Raw genomic sequence first — 23,866 nt, 5'->3', positions numbered from 1 at the left:
GATAGAGATTTATATGCAGTTCCAGGAGTTAGCTTAATGTCTGTTTAGAGTAAACTGCTGGAAAACATCGTGAAAGATAAGTTATAAGTCGCAGAAGAACAGGAAAGGCGTTGCAGAAGAAAAGTCAACATGTTTTTTTGCAATGATCTCTTATCTGACCGTGCCATTTCTTTATGTATTGATAGGGAAGGCCTGTATAGTAGTGCAGAACTTTCCAGACTGTGTGTTGTGACATCAATATGTTGCACAAACTTAACGAGAAATGGCGAAAATCTTGAAAACATATGTTATCTTACAAATCATATATTTAAAAAATATAGATGCAAGGTGTTTCGTGAGATGTGTTATGTCCCATACATTTTGCTATCACAAATTATTTATGTGGCCATATCTCTTATGAGGGATTACTTTAACCCCCAGATTGCCAGTACAGCTGAATGCTGTATCACAAAATGATTAATGTCTAAAAATATGTCACCAACATGAAATATCTAAAAAATTCTGGCATAGTGGTTTGAGCGTTGGACTACAACTCTCAGGATTCAAATTTGTGCTTAGCCGTGCAAACCCACTATTTAGCCCTGAGCAAGCCATACTCTGAGACTCAAAGGAAGATAATTGCAACTCCCCTCCCCAACAAATCTTGCCTGTGACTGGGTGCCATGATTCAGATACAACCACCTGAAGGCACAACAACAAGCACAAGGAATCATTTATTGCATCCCACCTCTTCATTAACTTGAGCATTTAGATCATTTTAGCGCACTAGGAGAATTTTACAAGCAGGCTCCATTCCTGGCAGCCGCTTTCAAGTAAGCTTTAGGAGCTAAATTTGGAATGAGGGGATGGCCTCATACTATCCAGATTTCAATCAGGACAGCATGTAGCCACCCCCAAGAAAAAGTCCAGGGTTTGGCTTGTGGGTGAGGACTATAACCTGCACCGAAGCAGGTTACTTTAACCCGTTCTGGCATGGGTTTTAGCAATGTGCGCCCTTGACATCTGTCATCATTAGTGTTTTGCACTTCATATATACAGGGAAAGTAATCTTTGCTGTCCTGACATCTCTGAAGATTTTTTGTTGTTAGTTAGTTTGATTTTTTTATTACGAGACAGCTACCATTAGTGCTTTGATTGTGATTTTCCTGCATGGCAGAGAAACGTTCAAAAAGAACCTTAAAACCTGGCTCTTCCGCTGCGCCTTTGGTGAGTAGGTGCACAACATGACACTATTGCTCCCCTCAACGCTTCTGCCACTGGAGTACACGCCCTCCAAATGGGAAGTTTAGTTCCACTACCCTGTGTGTTTCTTTGAGCTCCATGCAAATAACCTGTTCCTATTTTTATCTCATTTAGAGTTTTTAATCATTTTATCCTGTACATGTGGCCCGCCCACTGTTATTGTGATTGTGTTTATTGGAATGTTTATTTTGTTACTGTGTTTATACCTTTTTTTCTATGTAATTTTGATGATGATGCTTGTTGTTTATGTTCTGGTTTTACATGGCTTGGCCCCATGTAAGCCACTCCGAGTCCCCACTGGGGAGATAGTGGTGGGGTATAAATAAAGATTATTATTATTATTATTATTATTATTATTATTATTATTATTATTATTGGACTCGGTGGCCCTTGTGCTCTGTTCCAACTTTATGATTGAACAATAATACAAAGCACCATTACAAGACATATTATGAATTGGGGAAGGACCTGGAAGAAGGTGGGTTTATTTGGAAAGATTTGCTGTAATCTCATAAGATGTTTTCACTGCACAGTTGTGATCATTGCTTTGTTGTTGGCAAAATTATTATGTCCCTTATAGAAATTATGGCAAGGTCCACAAATACAAAAGAATATGTATTTCATTGGAAAGATATACAGGGCTGCTTGAAAAGTCAATTGCAGATGATGAGAATTTGCTTTCCATTTTCCTCCCGCACATGCTCATAAGGGACTGCCCCCCTCAAGCGGGTGCAGAACATTTTAAAGGCCAAAGTACAATGAAGTAAATACAAGGGCATTTGAATGGGGAAGAATTTCAAAGCAAAGTGCTTTAAACAAATACGGGGGCATGAACTGAATTTTTTTTTATATAATGCAAAAGATCATGTTTAATTTTTCTTTTGCACAATTAAACATATGTGAACACAAATGTATTAAAACAAGAATTAGAAGCCTGGACTTCAAAATTAACATGATACATACTCACGTATGCATCAAGAGCGAGTTTGGGGTCCCAAATTATACATTTTGATATGACCTGCAGAGAAGGGAAAGCACCAGTACCTCCGCCATTGCCATTTTTCCAGCCAGGCATTGAAAAAGATGAGAAGAGAGGGCACAGCGGGGAAAACAGAGAATGGCAATGTCTCTTTTCAGTTCTCCCGGGACAGACTAAGCTCTACCCCTTTTGCCATTCCAGTTGAAGAAGGGAACAGGTTAGGGTACAGTACTTACACTGACTTGTGGGTACATTGACCCAGGTTTTGGGGCTTGATCAGTATTTGACATACTCAGTAATATCCACTGTGAGATAGATAATACGAGGACAGAGTGATTTTGGCTGTGGTGAGAGTTAGGATTGTCTCTAATTTTTCAATCTGCTAGAAGTTACAGACAGTAACTGGAGAAGAGAAACAATAAATTAACAATGTCTTTCTTTTCACTGCAGCTAATGGAAAGGAAAGGGAAAAAAGGAAAGGGGGATAACCAATGGGTAGAAACCCAACCTATCCCTTGACACACACATTTCTGGTAATACCCTAAAATTCTGGTGTAACCTAATTGGATCTGGTATCACTCCAGTTAAAACAGGTTCTATGTCAAATAAATACTGAACCACAGCTTTGGCTGTGGCCTTGCCCTAGTAGCCTATATCTTCCAGATTTTTATATTAGAACATATCAGAAAGAGATCTTTATACCTGAATTTCTCCTTAGGGTACCTCTGTACTGTAGAATTAATGCAGTTTGACACCATGTTAACTGCAATGGCTCATTGCTATGGCATCCTGGAAGTTGCAGTTTGACACCATGTTAACTGCAATGGCTCATTGCTATGGCATCCTGGAAGTTGCAGTTTGACACCATGTTAACTGCAATGGCTCATTGCTATGGCATCCTGGAAGTTGCAGTTTGGTGAGGTCCTGGCACTCTTTGGCAGAGAAGGATACAGACTTTAACAAACTACAGCGCCAATGATTCCATAACATTGAGCCATCACAATTGAAGGAGTGTTAAATTGTAGAGTGTATTTATTTATTTACAGTATTTATATTCCGCCCTTCTCACCCTGCAGGGGACTCAGGGTGGATTACAATTTACATATACATGGCAAACATTCAATGCCACAGACACATAACATATATAGACAGATACACAGAGGCTATTTAACATTCCAGCTTTTTTCATTAGGGTATTCTGGCCACTAGAGGAGCAGTCGCTTCACTGTCCATTTGTGACACTGATTAAGTACTTCCTCATTCTTTGCATGCTTGCTGGAGATTTTTATGTCATCGTAAATTAGCATCCCCGCATAAGCGGTACCTGAATATCTGTTTCGACAGGCCTTTGATCTTTGATACTGCTGGTTTTAAATTGTTTTAAATTGTTTTTAAATTGTGTTCGATTTTAGCCTGTTCTTGTAAGCCGCTCCAAGCCCCAGGGGAGTGGCGGCATATAAGTTCGAAATAAAATAAAATTAAAAAATTAAAAAATTTCCTTCTTGACAGATGCAACTGTCTTTCGGGCTGCAAAGGTCAACAACAAGCTACACAAATTCATCAGAAGCTCACTTCGACCCGGGCTGGCTTTGAACTCATGACCTTTTAGTCAGTTGTGATCTTAATGTAGCTGACTTCCAGCCAGCTGCACCACAATCCCAGTCCCAGTGTACATGTCCTTTGATACCAGGCAAAGGAAAAGGGCCCATCAGTTACCAGATTTTCTAAGCTTTAATTGAAATATTGACTAGAAGGAAATAAAATCCCATCAGAAGAACAGATTTTTTTTTTGTCATGTCAGGAGTGACTTGAGAAACTGCAAGTTGCTTCTGGTGTGAGAGAATTGGCCGTCTGCAAGGACGTTGTCCAGGGGATGCCGGGATGATTTGATGTTTTTATCATCCTTGTGGGAGGCTTCTCTTATGTCCCCACATGAAGATCTGGAGTTGATAGAGGGAGCTCATCCGCCTCTCCCCGGATTCGAACCTGCGACCTTCAGTCCTGCCGGCACAGGGGTTTAACCACTGGGGGCTCCTAGAAGAACACATAATAATAATATAATAAAACTTTATATCCCGCCCTGTCTCCCCTAGGGGATTCAGAATGGTTTCTACATATGCAAAAATGCAAAAGACTTACAAGGTGAAACATAGAATATAAGCATAAACTATTAACACAACATATATATAAAGACCAATTTAAAAGCCAGTTCTGCTCTCTTCTTTTGTGCAAAGTAAGCTACTAGGGGCCAAAATTCCAATAAAGGGCCTCAGCTGTTGAGCGGGCTGGGCTGAAGCTAGGGCAGAGAAAAGGGAGCCATGGGGCCGACAGAATGCAAGAACTGCATTATACAAGAACTGGCCAAACTCTGTGGCACTGGAATGCATGCAGTCCTTGGCTTGAGCTGTCTAAAAACACAGAAATTTTCAAGAGGAATCTCAAAACCTGGCTTTTCCGATGCACTTTTGGAGAGTAGCCATATTATCATACACAGTTGCTCCCCCACAATGGTTTTTGTCCCCAGAGTATATTTTCCCACCTGTATGAAGGTCTATATTAATGACCCCGTTCCTTACTAGTTTCTCCCCCACAAACAATCTGCTCCATCGCTATCTCATCCTGATTTTAGTATTTTTAATATCTTAGTTATATCTTGCACATGCGGCCCGCTCATTGTTATGTTATTTTATTTTATTTTACCGTGTATGATTTTGCTTTATCATTTTTGTACTCACATATTGTATGTATTTTACTGTGTTGTTGTTGTGTTTTGGTTTTACTTTATTGTAATATGCTGTTGGGCTTGGCCTCATGAAAGCCGCCCCAAGTCCCCATTGGGGAGATGGTGGCGGGGTATTAAATAAAGATTATTGTTGTTGTTGTTGTTGTTGTTGGCAGATAGAGTTGGCTCTTCTACATCTGAGCATGAAGAGAAGAGTTATCTAAAAGCAGACACCCCACAGGAGTTTTCCTTTGAAAGCAGGTCCCTGCCCAGGTTGGTGGTGCTCTCCCTGTCAAAGCAGAAACCAATGTGTAGGAAGGCAAGGAGGTTTTGCCATCATGATGGCACCAATGCATCCAGGCATTGTAATTAAGTCTAGTTGTGTCCAATTCCAGGGGATGGTGCTCATCTCCATTTCTAAGCAGAAGAGTCAGCGGTGTCCGTAGATGCCTCCAAAGTCATCTGGCTGGCATGACTGCATGGAGTGCTGTTACGTTCCTGCCTGAATGGTACCGATTGATCTACTCACATTTGCATGCTTTCAAACTGATAGGTTGGCAGAAGCTAGGGCTAACAGCAGGAGCTCACCCCGCTCCCAAAATTTGAACCGTCGGCCTTTCGGTCAGCAAGTTCAGCAGCTCAATGGTTTAACCCGCTGCACCATTAGAGGGCTCTGTAATTAAGATTAGGAATCACAATATCATGGAGGGGTTTCAAAGGCTCAGCTAGTCTAACCCCAATTGAAAGAACAGGCTTACATATAAGAAAGCATACTTTTGCCCAAACAAGGTGGGGGCGGGGGGTACCGAAGCAGTAAAATGTGCCTTGGACCTCTGATTCTGCAATCTTGATTATTCCCAGAATCTTGAGACAATAACCACTTCAAAATCCAAAAGCTTGAGAACTTTAACACCTCTCTATGTGCAGTAATATAAGCCATCATGAAATACAAGCAATCAAAACTGATCTCTGTCATCCAAAACACTCATAAATCATGTCTGGAAATGTATATTCCATTGAATATATAACATCTGGATTTTCTTCTTTGGTTAAAATCTCATTTCAGAATCTGAAACTATCAAGGCAAGTGAAGGATGCACTGACTTCCAGCCTGCAAGTTTACTGAGGGGTACCAATCTCAAAGTGCAGTTTCTTCTATTCCCATCTTCAAACCCAAGATGTGGGCAACTGCTCTCAGTAAGGGAGGCTATCCAGAACTCCAGCTTCAACACCAACTTGGGAACCAAAATAATCATCCACGGTTTCAGGTACAGTCACACAAAAGTAGACAATATTCTCTTGCACAAATCTATAGGACCAAAAGAAGGAGGACATTGGTGACAACTGAAATTAATGGGTTTGGCATATTTTAACCAAAATATGGAGCCAAACATGCTCTCCCGTCTTTCTGTCACTGAATTTTTATATATTATTTATTTCAGGATTACCATTTGCAACATAGCTTACAAGATATTAAGACACAACATATCAAAATCATATTACAAAACGGCATCTGACCACCCTCCTGTTTTCTGTGGAAGCTTCTGAGATACATTTATTATTATTGTTTCCAACCTTTGTATCCCCATCCTTCTCAACCCCTGAAGGGACTCAGGGCAGCTTACCATGGCAACAATTCGATGCCAACACATACAGAATACATACACAATACTGTCATGGATGGGCCCTGAGACAGTCATACTGTGTCGTCATTTCCAAACATAAACTGTATGCCAGTATCCCATACTGTTAGATTTCTCTGGCTTTTACCTGAAATAACTGACCATATAATCCTGTTTCTGATTGCAGGTTATCTGCTTAAAACTGGATTGTGTGTCTACACTGCCATATAATCCAGTTTAAAGCAGATAGCATTCAGAAACTGGATTATTTGGCAGTGTAGACGGGGACCTAAGGTTTTAAGAGTGTAGAATCACCTGACTCTTGCATTTTGTAAAAATACTCATTTTTCCTCCAGCAAAGGATCACTGCCTTGTCGGGGCGCTGGAGCTTGAGCACCTCAATGATGTCATGAGCGAAACCGTGAAGGGCCACCCAAGACGGGACGGTTGTGGCAGAGAGGTCAGACCAAGCGTGATCCCTGGGGAAGGCAATGGCAAACCACTCCAGTATCCTTGCCAAGAAAACTAAATGGACCAGTACAACCAGAGATATGTCGGTATGCCATTGGAAGATGGGACTCCCAGGTCAGAAGATGGCCAAAATGCTACTGGGGAGGAGCAGAGGATAAGTTCAACTAGCCTCAGATGTGATGACGCAGCTAGCTCAAAGCTGAAAGGAAGGCTAGCGGCCGACGGTATTGGAGGCGAACGACGAATCCGATGCTCTAAAGATCAACACACCATAGGAACCTGGAATGTAAGATCTATGAGCCAGGGCAAATTGGATGTTGTTATTGGTGAGATGTCAAGACTAAAGATAGACATTCTGGGGGTCAGCGAACTGAAATGGACTGGAATGGGCCACTTCACATCAGATGACCACCAGATCTACTACTGTGGACAAGAGGAACATCGAAGAAATGGAGTAGCCTTCATAATTAATAAGAAATTTGCTAAAGCGGTGCTTGGATACAACCCAAAAAATGACAGAATGATCTCAATTCGAGTGCAAGGAAAGCCTTTCAACATCACAGTGATCCAAATATACGCCCCAACCACAGCTGCTGAAGAAGCAGAAGTAGATCAGTTCTATGAGGATCTGCAGGACCTACTGGATAATACACCAAAAAGAGACATTATTTTCATTACAGGAGACTGGAATGCCAAGGTGGGAAGTCAAATGACAACTGGGATCACAGGCAAGCATGGTCTGGGAGAACAAAATGAAGCGGGACGCAGGCTGATAGAATTCTGCCAGGAAAACTCGCTGTGTATAACAAATACTCTCTTCCAACAACCTAAAAGACGGCTTTATACATGGACCTCACCAGATGGTCAACACTGAAATCAGATTGACTACATCCTTTGCAGCCAAAGGTGGCGGACATCCATCCAGTCGGTGAAAACAAGACCTGGGGCTGACTGTAGCTCAGATCACAAACTTCTTATTGCCCAATTTAGAATAAAACTAAAGAGATCAGGGAAAATACACAGACCAGTTAGATATGATCTCACTAACATTCCTAGCGAATATACAGTGGAAGTGAAGAACAGATTTGAAGGACTAGATTTAGTAAACAGAGTCCCAGAAGAACTATGGACAGAAGTCCGCGACATTGTTCAGGAGGCGGCAACAAAGTACGTTCCAAAGAAAAAGAAAACCAAGAAGGCAAAGTGGTTGTCTGCTGAAACACTGGAAGTAGCCCAAGAAAGGAGGAAAGCAAAAGGAAACAGTGAAAAGGGGAGATATGCCCAGTTAAATGCGCAATTCCAGAGGTTAGCCAGAAGAGATAAGGAACTATTTTTAAATAAGCAATGCATGGAAGTAGAAGAAGACAACAGAATAGGAAGGACAAGAGACCTCTTCCAGAAAATTAGAAACATTGGAGGTAAATTTCAGGCAAAAATTGGTATGATAAGAAACAAAGATGGCAGGGACCTAACAGAAGCTGAAGAGATCAAGAGAAGGTGGCGAGACTATACAGAAGATCTGTATAGGAAGGATAACAATATCGAGGATAGCTTTGACGGTGTGGTGAATGAATTAGAACCAGACATCCTGAGGAATGAGGTTGAATGGGCCTTAGGAAGCATTGCTAACAACAAGGCAGCAGGAGATGATGGGATCCCAGCTGAACTGTTTAAAATCTTAAAAGATGATGCTGTCAAGGTGATGCATGCCATTTGCCAGCAAATATGGAAAACACAAGAATGGCCATCAGACTGGAAAAAATCAACTTACACCCCCATACCAAAAAAGGGAAATGCGAAAGACTGCTCAAACTTCCGTACAGTGGCCCTTATTTCTCATGCCAGTAAGGTAATGCTCAAGATCCTGCAAGGAAGACTCCAGCAATACATGGAGCGAGAGTTGCCAGATGTTCAAGCTGGGTTTAGAAAAGGCAGAGGAACGAGAGACCAGATTGCCAATATCCGCTGGATAATGGAGAAAGGCAGGGAGTTTCAGAAAAACATCTACTTCTGCTTCATTGACTATTCTAAAGCCTTTGACTGTGTGGATCATAATAAATTGTGGCAAGTTCTTGGTGGGATGGGCATCCCAAGCCACCTTGTCTCTCTCCTGAGGAATCTGTACAAGGACCAAGTAGCAACAGTCAGAACTGACCACGGAACAACAGACTGGTTCAAGATTGGGAAAGGCGTACGGCAAGGCTGCATCCTCTCACCCAACCTTTTTAACTTGTATGCAGAACACATCATGCGATGTGCGGGGCTGGATGAATGCAAAGCTGGGGTGAAAATTGCTGGAAGAAACATTAACAACCTCAGATATGCAGATGACACCACTCTGATGGCCAAAAGCGAGGAGGAGCTGAGGAGCCTTCTAATCAAGGTGAAAGAAGAAAGCGCAAAAGCCGGGTTGCAGCTAAACGTCAAAAAAACCAAGATTATGGCAACAAGAATGATTGACAACTGGAAAATAGAGGGAGAAACCGTGGAGGCCGTGACAGACTTTGTATTTCTAGGTGCAAAGATTACTGCAGATGCAGACTGTGGCCAGGAAATCAGAAGACGCTTACTTCTTGGGAGGAGAGCAATGTCCAGTCTCGATAAAATAGTAAAGAGTAGAGACATCAGACTGGCAACAAAGATCCGCCTAGTCAAAGCCATGGTATTCCCTGTAGTAACCTACGGATGTGAGAGCTGGACCTTAGGGAAGGCTGAGCGAAGGAAGATCGATGCTTTTGAGCTGTGGTGTTGGAGGAAAGTTCTGAGAGTGCCCTGGACTGCGAGAAGATCCAACCAGTCCATCCTCCAGGAAATAAAGCCCGACTGCTCACTGGAGGGAAAGATACTAGAGACAAAGTTGAAGTACTTTGGCCACATCATGAGGAGACAGGAAAGCCTAGAGAAGACAATTATGCTGGGGAAAGTGGAAGGCAAAAGGAAGAGGGGCCGACCAAGGGCAAGATGGATGGATGACATCCTTGAAGTGACTGGACTGACCTTGAGGGAGCTGGGGGTGGTGACGGCCGACAGGGAGCTCTGGCGTAGGCTGGTCCATGAGGTCACGAAGAGTCGGAGACGACTGAACGAATGAACAACAACAACAACACTCATTTTTCAGAGCCAGTGTTGTACTAAAATTTTGAAACACTAGGTTTAAATTTGCATTGAGTGACCTCGAGCACAATTTCTCAGACTCAAGGGAAAGCCCTCATAAACCTCCTTTGAATAAATCTTGCCCAAAAAAAACCCAACCCACAATCAGGTCACCATAAGCCAGAGGAGACTTAAAGGCTCATAACAGCAACACCTGTTTCCTGCAAGTCTGGCACTTTTATTTTACTTTCTTCCTTTTGATTCTCTACATCCCCCAGTAGAATAGGTTTTACTATGGATGTGACTCATAAGTATAGGAAATGTACAGCACATTGCGCTGTCACAAAAGACAACTTGAAACATTTGTTCTGATGTTTTTTTCAACTCTCATGGTTAATACATTTTGAGCGAGATGATCTGCCATATGTCAAACCTTGTGGGTAAGGTCCCATTCTAAGGCAGTGGTTCTCAACCTGTGGGTCCCCAGGTGTTTTGGTCTACAACTCCCAGAATTCCCAGCCAGGTTACCAGCTGTTGGGATTTCTGGGAGTTGAAGGCCAAAACATCTGGGGACCCACTGATTGAGAACCACTGCTCTAGGGGAAGAGGCAACCACATGCATTTTGCTGTTCCTCCTTGTGTTCCTTCAGGGCACTAGGCACAAAGCCCTCCTGGATAAATGGGCTAATTGAGGCCTTGCTGCAAGCAAACCAAGCCAACGTTATTGCTGTTGATTGGGTCCAAGGAGCGACAGCAGCCTATCCAACTGCAGTAGAGAATGTTATGAAGCTGGGGCTGGAAATATCCACTTTCATCCGAAGATTGCTGGTAGGTGGACATATAGAGATTTTATTGTAATGGTCACAGACCAGGAATACAAAGCATTAAAGCATTAAAATCTCAGATAGAGATAGATAGATAGATAGATAGATAGATAGATAGATGATAGATAGATGATAGATAGATAGATAGATAGATAGATAGATTGATAGATAGAGAGAAAGATTTTTAATGCTCTCTCTCTCTCTCTCTCTCTCTATATATATATATATATATTAGGCTCGGTTGATCCAGTTCGTTAATTTCTTATCTCGTTATTAATCGTTAAATAATTACCTTTAGAAGCGATATGGACGCATTTTGGCAACCCAGAAGTGTTTTTGCCATATCGAAGCTGCGTCCGCCATCTTCCTTACGACTTCCGCCAGTGAATCGTAAATGCTGGGGGCGTGGCCTTCAGGAAAAGCTGTTCTTACCCACGCCCACCTCCTTCCTCTTTGCATCGGCGGCTTTGCCAGGTCGGCGTGACTACCTCCCTGGCGACAAGCGGCGATGTGGAAGAGCTGGGCATAGCCACGCCCACCTGGCAAAGCCGCCGATACAAAGAGGAAGGAGGTGGGCGTGACAAAGTACAGCCCTCCTTGGAGGCCTCACCCCCAGCGACCTCCGAGGAGCGCTGTGCTTGGCCATGCCCACCTCTCCCTTTGACAGCTTGCCAAGGAAGAGAAAGAAAGGTGAGAGATTTTAAAAGTGTTAGTTGTAAAATCTCCAAGGAGCGCTGTGCTTGGTCGCTGGGGGCGAAGCCTCCAAGGAGGGCTGTGCTTGGCCACGCCCACCTCTCCCTTCTGCATGGAAGCTCGCCGCAAGGGAAGGAAGGGAAACTGCGAGATTTTAATGGTTCTGGAAGGAGCGAAGGGCACCTTCCATTAATGAAACAAAGAAAACAATTCGTATTTCCTGGTATTTTCGAACTTTTTTAGAAGAAAATTTTGGAAATAATTTAAAAATCGAACCTCCAGCACCCCCTACATACAAAACGAGTTTAGAACCTTTTTTTTCTTGATCAACCAAACCTAATATATATATATATACATATACAAAACTGTCAGCTCACGACAGCTGGCTCAATGATGACACGAGACTTCCATCGCAATCAAACAAATTACTTTACTATCAGATACGCAGACACAGAAAAAGCCGGGATTGCCTGGTCGCAGCAGGCAACCCCTTATATACACTCCCACTTGTTCGAAAGGCAGACTCCCGCCAAACCCAGAACCCCGCGCAAAAGTTTCCCACCACCAAACAACTGCCTTCCTTCAAGGCCACAAGCTGCAGGATCCTTATCAGGGTCAGGAGTCTAGTTTTCGGCGCCAAAGTCTGGGCTCCGGAAGCTGGATCCTGACACAAAACATTAAGAGCAATGATTCAAAACATTAAAAGCAGAAAGTTCCCAACGTGGGGTCATCTGGATCGGCTGTTATAAAATCTGGATAATGTGGAAGTGTAGAAGGAACCTGATATTATATTCCAGTATGAAGGTGGATTAAAACAATCTGGTTTTTTGTGCTACGCCTACACAAACATCCCAGAAAGTACTATGAGGCAGGGACAGCATCTACCGATTTCTGATGGAAACTGAAACCAAGAATCTCAGGTCCCATCTACACTGCCATTATAATGCAGATTGAACTGGATTATATGACAGTGTAGTTTAGTCTGCATTATATAACTTCTCTTCTACACTGCCATATAATCCATATTATCAAATCAGATAATCCACATTATCTGCTTTGAACTGTATTATATACATCTACAATGCTATATACTGCATATACTCGAGTATAATCCTAGTTTTTCAGTCCTTTTTTAGGTTGAAAAAGTCTCCCCCGGCTTATACTTGAGTCAACGTTATTTATTATTTTCCTTTGTTGTTGTTATTGTTGTTGTTGTTATTATTTTACATTGTTGTTGTTATTACATTTATTATTTTACTCTATTATTATTATTACGTTTATTATTTTACTCTATTATTATTGGAAGGATACATGAGCATATTTACATTGAAGAAGGTTAGAATAATGGTTGAATCAGGGTTGAACTACAGTTTTATGTAAATATTCAAAAACATTTAACCAACTGATGCCTCAATTAATGTAATTTTATTGGATATCTATTTTTATTTTGAAATTTACCAGTAGCTGCTGCATTTCCCACCATCGGCTTATATTCGAGTCAATCCATTTCCCCAGGTTTTTTTTGGTAAAATTAGGTGCCTCGGCTTATATTCGGGTCGGCTTATATACGGTAATCCAGTTCAGTGCCATATAATCCAGTTCAATACATGGCTAGATAGCAGCCAAACAATGGGGCTGAGATGTGCTGATGCACATATCCCTGTCCATGACAGTGTACAGGAAATGAAGATAAAAGGGCAGAAAGCAAGTGTTCCCATAGAAATGATGTGGATTTCTCTCTTGGGAGAGTAATTGTTTACTTTCTCGTCAGTTTAAAGAAGGTTTTAAGCCCTAAATCAGCTGCAGTGCATTGATATGGTTTACTCTGGACTTTCTGGTGAGTTTTTTGCACATGCTATTTCTGGCTTGTAACATGCATTTGAAGTGTGTGTTCTGAAGTCATCCCACTCTCAAGCCTGCTTCAAACTGCATTATCTCCTTTGAATCTTTAGGCTACGGGAGTGCCAGAGACCTCTATCCACCTTATTGGGGTGAGCCTTGGTGCCCACGTTGCAGGCTTGGTGGGTCATTTCTATGATGGGATGTTGGGAAGGATTACTGGTAAGGAAAAAAAAAGATCAAAGTGCAGAGAGTTTACCAGACTCCTGTCCTTCTAGACATCAGAAACACTAACCTTCCATTATGCCTGGTGTGAGAGATAATTTTTAAAAATTCAAATTTGCACCAGTATCATTGTGTGTCTTACTACCAAATCACAGTAGGTTGGCTAAAAAAAATACTGTCCATGCTGTTTTATAAGATCAGAATGCCATGTACATGTTCTCTTACTTGTGTGAAGCTTCACAAGACAGGTTTATTATGGGTTTCAAGTTCCTCAGAATAAAGGCAGATAACCCTAACCCAAACCTTTCTGTCCTATTGAACCTTCCGACTGAGCAGAAGGGGAAGCAGATAGACTATAGTAAGGAAGACAACTTCCGTAAGCCACACTGGTTCCAGAGTTGTGATTTAACTGAGTTGTAACATTGCCAGGGTTTGTGGTAAGACGTAACACTTCAGTGATTAGAAGAAGTGCATCTCAAACCTATTTCCCCTGGAGAAAGACTTTAAATATGTGTAGCCAGCGTGGTGTAGTGCTTTGAACATTAGACCATTACTCCAGAGACCAGGTTCAAATCCCTACACAGCCATGAAACCCACTGGGTGGCCTATAGCAAGTCACAGTCTTTCAGCCTCCAAGAAAAACAATGGTAAATCTTTTCTGAACTACCTTAATCTTGCCAAGAAAACTCCGAAACAGGATCACCTTAGAATCACCAGAAGTCAGAATCACTTGAAGAGATACAACAACATTTAATGTGTGTCCAGAGGAGGGAGACTAAAATGATCAATGGTCTGGAGAACAAGCCCTATGAGGAGTGGCTTAAGGAGCTGGGCATGTTTAGCCTGAAGAAGAGAAGGCTGAAAGGAGACATGATAGCCATGTATAAATATGTGAGAGGAAGCCACAGGGAGGAGGGAGCAAGCTTGTTTTCTGCTTCCCTGGAGACTAGGACGTGGAACAATGGCTTCAAACTACAAGAAAGGAGATTCCATCTGAACATTAGGAAGAACTTCCTGACTGTGAGAGCCGTTCAGCAGTGGAACTCTCTGCCCCGGAGTGTGGTGGGGGCTCCTTCTTTGGAAGCTTTTAAACAGAGGCTGGATGGCCATCTGTCAGGGGTGATTTCAATGCAATATTCCTGCTTCTTGGCAAGGGGTTGGACTGGATGGCCTATGAAGTCTCTTCCAACTCTTTGATTCTATGATTCTATGATTCCTGCTTCTTGGCAGGGGGTTGGACTGGATGGCCCATGAGGTCTCTTCCAACTCTATGATTCTATGATTCTATGTAGGACAAGTTCTCCTCCAAGTTGTGAAAGCCATGTGCCACATCATGTGATTGCCCTTAACTGTATGTCTTGCAGTTTAAATGTTTTGAGTGGTCATTGGAAGGTAGCACAATGGGTTAAATCCTTGTGCTGAAAGGACTGCTGACCGAAAAGTCAGCGGTTTGAATCCAAGGAGCAGGGTGAGCTCCCATCTGACAGCTCCAGATTCTCATGTGGGGACATGAAAGAAGCCTCCCTCAGATTGGTAAAACATCCTGGCATCCCCTGGGCAACATCCTTGCAGACAGCCAATTTTTTCACACCAAAAGCGACTTGCAATTTCTCAAGTCCCTCCTGACACGAAAAAAAATTGGAAGATAAATGCAAACTTGATTTCATGTTCTTATCGCTGAAGCTCATAGGAAGTGTCTGATGTGTCAATCGCACTCAACTTCTAATTTGACTCTTACAATACAGAGCAGGACATCATAGGGAAGAGGAAGAGTGTGCAAATCTAAAATTATCTTGTACTATCTCAGACCTTCAATACTCTCTGCATAGTGCAGAGACATTATGGGTGTTAATGGAGTGACATGCCTTTTGCTGGTCTTGGGACCTTTACCTTGCCACTCTCTACTTTCTAAAATAATAGCACATTAACATGTTCTAGATGCATTCATTTCTCCAAAATAATTGCAGACATTTTAAGCACATGTGTTTAAAGGCACAACTTCTACCATGCGCAGATATCTCTGGGTCTTTATGGAACAAAATTCTTGGTCCCTCTAGGCCCCTTCCACACAGCCCCTATATCCGAGGATCTGATCCCAGTTAATCTTTTTACCCCTGATTTTCTGGCAATAGAGACTCATATAATCCAATTGAAAGCAGATAATGTGGGATCAATGTGTTGTCAAAGGCTTTCATAGCCGGAATCACTGGGTTGCTGTAAGTTTTTTCGGGCTGTATGGCCATGTTCCAGAAGCATTCTCTCCTGACGTTTTGCCTGCATCTATGGCAGGCATCCTCAGAGGTTGTGCGGTCTCTTGGAAACTAGGAAAATGGGGTTTATATATCTGTGGAATGTCCAGGGTGGGAGAAAGAACTCTTGTCTATTGGAGGTAGGTGTGAATGCTTCAATTGGTCACCTTGATTAGCATTTAATGGCCTGTTGTTGTTCATTCGTTCAGTCGTCTCCGACTCTTCGTGACCTCATGGACCAGCCCACGCCAGAGCTCCCTGTCGGCCGTTACCACCCCCAGCTCCTTCAAGGTCAGTCCAGTCACTTCAAGGATGCCACTTCAAGGATGCCACTTCAAGGATGTCACTTAATGGCCTAGCAGTTTTCAAAGAGTGGCTTCTTACTGCCTAGGGGCATCCTTTGTTGAGAGATTAGCTGTTCCTGATTGTTTCCTGTCTGGAGCTCCCCTGTCTTTATTTACTGTTATGATTTTAGAGTTGTTTTTTTTAAACTGGTAGCCAAAAAGGTTTCCTCCTTTTTGTTGAAATTGTTCATATGCTTGTGGATTTCAATGGCTTCTCTGTGTAGTCTGACATGGTGGTTGTTTGCTGTGGCCTGTTAGTGCCTGGGGCGATCTTTTGTTGAGAGGTGATTAGATGTCCTTGATTGTTTCCTCTCTGTTGTTTTGCTGTTATAATTTTAGAGTTTTTTAATACTGGTAGCCAGATTTTGTTCATTTTCCTCCTTTCAGTTGAAATTGTCCACATGCTTGTGGATTTCAGTGGCTTCTCTGTGTAGTCTGACATGGTGGTTGTGAGAGTGGTCCAGCATTTCTGTATTCTCAAATAATATGCTGTGTCCAGGTTGGTTCATCAGGTGTCCTGCTATGACTGATTTCTCTGGTTCAATGCCTTTCATGTTCCTTGATTCTTGGCCACTAATCAAGGTGGCCAATTGAAACATTCACACTTGCCTCAAACAGACAAGAGTTCTTTCTCCCACCCGGGACTTTCCACAGATATATAAACCCCATTTTCCTAGTTTCCAACAGACCTCACAACCTCTGAGGATGCCTGCCATAGATGCAGGCAAAACGTCAGGAGAGAATGCTTCTGCAACATGGCCGTACAGCCCGAAAAACTTACAGCAACCCAATCTGGGATCAGATCCTGGGATGTAAGGCAGTGTAGAAGGGGCCCCAGAAGAATAAAATGTGTGACACCCTTTTGCTCAGCATTCCCCAGCTTTTTCTTGGTGTGCCTTGTTTCCAAAACAAATGTCTAATCTTGCAAAATATTGCAAGGAGAAATACTGCTGTAGTTTGTTTACATTATTTTTCACAATATTCCAGGTCTGGATCCTGCTGGGCCCAAATTTACCCGAGCCAGCCAAGAAGAGCGCCTGGATCCTGGGGATGCTTTATTTGTGGAAGCTATTCACACGGATGCAGACAGTAAGCTGTGTGTTTGTGTGTGTGTGTGGTCTGCCCTGTGCTCTGCTAAACCTTTACTTGTCCTCCCAATGGTGCAGGAAGACCTTTCTGGTTTTCTACCAACAGCATGGCATGGTATGTCATCCCCTTCTTGGTTTCACATACAGGAAGTCTCTAATACTCTACTACTCTTTTCCACCTAATTCCAAGGAAGCCCCTCGGGTGCTGGACGAGTGCCCAGCCGCTGTGGATGTCTGGATGAGGATGAAAAAGCTGAGGATCAATCCTGACAAGACAGAGGTCCTCCTGGTCAATCGCAAGCCGGATTGGGGTTTAGGGTGGCAATCTGTGCTTGATGGGGTTGCACTCCCCCTGAAGGCTCAGGTCCGCAGCTTGGGTATCCTCCTAGACTCATTGCTAACGCTTGAAGCTCAGGCGTCAGCGGTGGCTGGGAGGGCATTCGCACAATTAAGACTTGTGTGCCAGCTGCAACCATACCTCGTGAAGTCGGATTTGGCCAGGGTGGTCCATGCCTTAGTCACCTCCAGACTGGATTCCTGTAATGCACTCTACGTGGGGCTGCCCTTGAAGACAGCCCGGAAATTTCAATTGGTACAACGGGCGGCAGCCAGGTTACTAACTGGAGCGACTTACAGGGAGCGGTCAACCCCCCTGTTTAAGGAGCTCCATTGGCTGCCATTCATTTTCCGATCCCAATTCAAGGTGCAGGTTCTTACCTACAAAGCCCGGAACGGTTTGGGACTTGCCTACCTGCGTGACCGCATTTCTGTGTACGAATCCATACAATCTCTCTGATCATCTGGAGAGGCCCTGCTCTCGCTTCCACCTCTCTCGCAGGCACGATTGGTGGGGACGAGGGAAGGGGCCTTCTCTATGGTGGCCCCCTGACTCTGGAACTCACTCCCCAAGGACATCAGACAAGCCCCACATTGGCAGTCTTTAGGAGGTTCCTGAAAACGTGGCTGTTCCAGTGTGCCTTCCCTGAATAAAGGAACAATCCCCTGCAAAATATCTTGAGTAGCACTTTAATTAAATCAACTCAATGTATATATTACAAATACATATATCAAAAAAACAGGACTGCCACATTGACATTAAGTAGAAACAACTGGTTCTTCAAGAGAAGAACCAGTTGTTTCTACTTAATGTGAATGTGGCAGTCCTGTTTTTTTATATGTGTATTTGTAATATATACATTGAGTTAATTTAGTTATTTTCACGTTACCACAATCAGTGGATTTTGGTCTCCACAGTTTTAGGGGGACCCATTTTGCTTTTTAGCACTTTAATTACCCATTGGGTTGTTCTCCACTTTTGGTTTAAAACCCTCCTACTAGATACACCCTCTGTTCATGTCCAGCATCTTTTTTTCGGTGCTGGAGATGAACATGTGAGAGGGGTTCAGCAGTGGAACTCTCTGCCCTGGAGTGTGGTGGAGGCTCCTTCTTTGGAAGCTTTTAAACAGAGGCTGGATGGCCATCTGTCAGGGGTGATTTGAATGCAATTTTCCTGCTTCTTGGCAGGGAGGTGGACTGGATGGCCCATGAGGTCTCTTCTAACTCTTTGATTCTATGATTCTATGATTCTGGTGTTGGGCTTCTTGTTTGCTTTCAAGTCATTCCTGATTTATGGCAATCCCATGGCAATTTTCTCATGGGTTTGGGGTTGCTTTTTTGCCAAGTTTTGTTCAGAGGAAGTTTGCCATTGCCTTCCTTTGAGACAGAGAGAGGCTGGATCTACACTGCAGATTATTTTGAACTGGATTATATGGCAATGTAATCTTATATAATCCAGATCAAAGCAGATAATATGGATTATCTGCTTTGATAATCTAGATTATATAGCAGTGTAGATCCAGCCAGTGTAGACTTACCCAAGGTCACCCAGTGAGTTTCCATGACAGAGTAGGAGATTGAACCCTGGTCTTCTGGAATTCTAGTCCAGCAGTCATACCAGTCCACCCCGTTGGGTCTCTTGAAAACAAATTGCTTATGTAGCTAAACAGTAGAAATGTAAAGGTTTTCCCCTGACATTAAGTCCAGTCATGTCCGACTCTGGTCATGTCTGACTCTTGGTGCTAATCTCCATTTCTAAGCCAAAGAGCCGGCATTGTCCGTAGACACCTTCAAGGTCATGTGGCCAGCATGACTGCATGGAGCGCCGTTGCCTTGCCGCTGAAGCGGTACCTATTAATCTACTCACATTTGCATGCTTTCGAACTGCTAAATTGGTAGAAGCTGGGGCTGGCAGTGGAAGATCACGCCACTCCCCAGATTTGAATTGGCAACCTTTGGTCAACAAGTTTAGCAGCTCAGTGGTTTAACACACTGCGCCACTGGGGGTTCCAGCTATACAGAACTGGTGGTATATATTATGCTTTATGGGTAACACATTGCACAATCCCTAACCTCAAGAAGCTCATAATATGAAATATGATATAGGCAAAGGATTCAGTCAAAGGCAGTGAAGTTTGATTATTGTTTGGGGTCCCTTCTACACTACCACATTATTTATTTGCGCCATTTATATGCCACCCTTCTCACCCCTAAGGGGACTCAGAGCAGCATACAAGGTATATATACATGCAATATATTGTATTATTAGCATAGTACAATATCAGTTTTAAATATTGCTATACTGTACTATACCAATTATATTGTAACATTAGTAGTAGTGTTACATGTAATATAAATATATAATTATATATAATAATAATAATAATTATTATTATTATTATTATTATTATTATGAGGGGTATTTTTAAAGGAAGGTCCATTTTGTTGTAGACACTAGTAGTTCACGCGCATACCGCAACGAGCGCTTGCGTCGTGTACCGGCATGCCTTGGGAACAACTGTGCTCAGTTTCCGCTCTGTAGCTAACCTGTACGGTTCTGTTCTGTGCTTTAAAAATGTTTAAGACTATCAACTCACCCTCCGCATGTGAGGTTTGCTCAGTGATACGGTTTTTGTCAGCAAGGAACCTGCCTGCTGCATAAATTCATCGACAGATTTGTGCAGTGTACGGTGATACTGTTATGAGTGAAAGCAAAGTGCGTAAGTGGGTACGACAATTCAAAGATGGCCGTGACAACGTCCATGATGAGGACCGCTCCGGTCGCCCTTCTTTGATTACAGTGAACTCTTGGTTATCAGAGCAGGTGGCAAGTTTTTATGAAGAGGGTATTTTAAAATTGGTTCAGAGTGTTTGAACAAACTTGGCAACTATGTCGAAATATAGAGTGAAAATAAATTTACTTTTTTGAAATAAACTTTCGTTGTGTACTTATGTTCAAATGGACCTTACTTAAAAATACCCCTCATATTATATAATCTTATCAATATTGTATTGTCGAAGGCTTTCATGGCTGGAATCACTAGGTTCTTGTGGGTTTTTTCGGGCTATAGAGCCATGTTCTAGAGGCATTTCTCCTGACGTTTCGCCTGCATCTATGGCAAGCATCCTCAGAGGTTGTGAGGTCTGTTGGAAGTAGGAAAAATGGGTTTATATATCTGTGGAATGGCTGGGGTGGGGAGAGGAGCTCTTCCCTGCTGCAGTTAGGTATGAATATTTAGCTGATCACCTTCATTAGCATTTGAAGGCCTGCCTGAGCCTGGGAAAATCTGTTGCTGGGAGGTGTTTATCTGTGCCTGGTTTTTTCCTCTCTGTTGTTTAGCTGTTATAATTTTAGAGTTTTTTAATACTGGTAGCCAGATTTTGTTCATTTTCATGGTCTCTTCCTTTCTGTTGAAATTGTCCACATGCTTGTGGATTTCAATGGCTTCTCTGTGTAGTCTGACATGGTGGTTGTTGGTGTGGTCCAGCATTTCTGTGTTCTCAAATAATATGCTGTGTCCAGGCTGGTTCATCAGGTGCTCTGCTATTAAAAAACTCTAAAATTATAACAGCTAAACAACAGAGAGGAAAAAACCAGGCACAGATTAACACCTCCCAGCAACAGATTTTCCCAGGCTCAGGCAGGCCTTCAAATGCTAATGAAGGTGATCAGCTAAACATTCACACCTAACTGCAGCAGGGAAGAGCTCCTTGCCCCACCCCAGCCATTCCACAGATATATAAACCCATTTTTCCTACTTCCAACAGACCTCACAACCTCTGAGGATGCTTGCCATAGATGCAGGCGAAACGTCAGGAGAAATGCCTCTAGAACATGGCTCTATAGCCCGAAAAAAACCCACAAGAACCTACTTATAAATATTATTTGTATATACAATATTTTATATTATATTAGATTATTAGACTAGCACAGGAGACAAGATGGAACTGTCCCTTGGCCTCCCCTCTCTTCACTCTGGCAGTGTAGACTCAGGTAATCCCGTTCAAAGCAGATAATGTGGAATATCTGATTTGGTGTTCTGGATTATATGGCAATGTAGATAGGGCTCAAGAGGTCTTTGTGCTGAGAAAGGATTTGAAGGAAGTGGAATTCTAACAATGATCTCTTTTAGATTTTGGCATCCGGATACCTGTGGGACACATTGATTACTATGTCAATGGGGGCAAAGATCAGCCGGGATGTCCTCGTTTCATCTCATCTGGTAAGAATGGTTCAGGATTATTATCAGAAGGTGCTTTTCACTGTCATTTGCTGCTTGCACCCATTTCTTTCCAGTTTTGAAGGACAGAATTAAAATGCAGTAATGTCAAATGAGCATGGCACTTCTGAAAAAATAGCCTAGTATCAGAGAAGTCTTTTCCTCTCCACCTTTTGCCTTATCGCAACAAATGTTCACTAGATCCTGGGATTGGGATGCTCTCAAAGAAATCCAAGCTCTCAGCTTGGAAGTAGTGCATTTGGATCATATTTCTCCCCTTAAGGGCCTGGTCTAGGGGATGCTGAGAGATGTAATCCTAAAGAGAGTGTGGATATGCTATTGTGTGTGTTGTTTGCTAGGTGGAGTCTTTTTTGCGCATGTGCTGTAGCGTTTTTTTTTGCTTTTTAAGTCCCTTCCGCTGTTTTTCAGTATTTATTTGTCGTGTCAGAACAACCAGTCAAATTATATTACATTTCTAACAGAGCAAAGCAAACAAGCAGATTACAAAATTTGTGAGTATGAGAGTTGATTAAATGTCCTTTGACCAGTATCTGGCCACTTGGAGTGCCTCTGGTGTTGCTGCAAGAAGGTCCTCCCTTGTGCATGTGGCAGGGCTCAGGGTGCATTGCAGCAGGTGGTCAGTGGTTTGCTCCTCTCCGCACTCGCATGTCGAGGATTCCACTTTGTAGCCCCATTTCTGAAGGTTGGCTCTGCATCTCGTGGTGCCAGAGCGCAGTCTGTTCAGTGCCTTCCAGGTCGCCCAGTCCTCTGTGTGCCCAGGGGGGAGTCTCTCATTGGGTATCAGCCATTGGTTGAGGTACTGGGTTTGAGCCTGCCACTTTTGGACTCTCGCTTGCTGAGGTGTTCCAGTGAGTGTCTCTGTAGATCTTAGAAAACTATTTTTCAGTGTTTTAATGAGTGATGGTCATTCATTGGCCTGATATGAATTCAATTATTTGATTATAATTGAATTCATATCTTAATTTTTTACCAAGATGGAATTCAAATTATCTTATAATAATTTAAGAAGGATTAAACAAAAATATACACATTTTCAAAAATTAAAACAATACTTAAACAGCAATATTATTTTTAAAACATGGTAAAATTTGTTTAAAAGCCATAAAACCATAGGGTCCTTCTACACTGCCATATAAAATCTAGATTATCTGCTTTGAACTGGATTATATAGCAGTGTAGACTATAAAATCCAGATTATCTGCTTTGAACTAGATTGTGTATTCTATCTGAAAGCAGATAATGTGGATTATCTGCTTTGATAATCTGGATTATATGACAGTGTAGAAGGGGCCATTGTTTCTGGCTGAAAATTAGGCCCCTAGGAACACTCTTTGCATGTTTATTTTGTTACTTCAAAGTACCATATATACTCAAGTATAAGCCGACCCGAATATAAGCCGAGGCACCTAATTTTACCACAAAAAAACTGGGAAAACGGATTGTCTCAAGTATAAGCCGAGGGTGGGAAATGCAGCCACTACGGGTAAATTGCAAAATAAAAATAGATACCAATTAAATTACATTAATTGAAGAATCAGTAGGTTATATATTTTTGAATATTTACAAAAATGGTAATTTAAGATAAGAGTGTTCAACTCTGATTAAATGATTATTTACCTTCTTCAATGTAAATGTGCTTATGTATACTTCCAATAATAATAAAGAGAGTAACATAATAAATGTAATAACATCAATAATAAAAAGAGCAAAATAATAAATGTAGCAATAACAAGAATTATACAGTAAAATAATAAATGTTTAATAATAGAGTAAAATGGTAAATGTAATAATGCTAAATATAACAAAATAATAAATGAAATAATAATAATAATAATAATGACAACAACAGAGTAAAATAATAAATAACCTTGACTCGAGTATAAGCCAAGGGGGACTTT

At 42.2% G+C, this 23,866-nt stretch overlaps 1 protein-coding gene across 2 annotated transcripts in view; it reads left to right on the top strand.

Annotated features, from left to right (window-relative positions):
• Positions 1 to 23,866, top strand: part of PLA1A (phospholipase A1 member A) — a 34,578-nt gene that overhangs the window by 371 nt on the left and 10,341 nt on the right. For both annotated transcript variants that reach the window (XM_060763400.2, XM_060763401.2), the window contains exons 2-6: positions 6,010 to 6,211; positions 10,780 to 10,957; positions 13,599 to 13,707; positions 17,291 to 17,392; positions 21,861 to 21,950. In XM_060763400.2, the coding sequence (XP_060619383.2) occupies positions 6,010 to 6,211; positions 10,780 to 10,957; positions 13,599 to 13,707; positions 17,291 to 17,392; positions 21,861 to 21,950 (681 nt within the window). The remainder of the gene's footprint in view (positions 1 to 6,009; positions 6,212 to 10,779; positions 10,958 to 13,598; positions 13,708 to 17,290; positions 17,393 to 21,860; positions 21,951 to 23,866) is intronic.

The sequence above is a fragment of the Anolis sagrei genome, chromosome 2 (assembly GCF_037176765.1).
Source record: "Anolis sagrei isolate rAnoSag1 chromosome 2, rAnoSag1.mat, whole genome shotgun sequence".
In the NCBI taxonomy this organism is placed as follows: domain Eukaryota; kingdom Metazoa; phylum Chordata; class Lepidosauria; order Squamata; family Dactyloidae; genus Anolis; species Anolis sagrei.
Note: the sequence above shows the minus strand (reverse complement) of the source record. Positions and strands in the feature narration are given on the sequence as shown.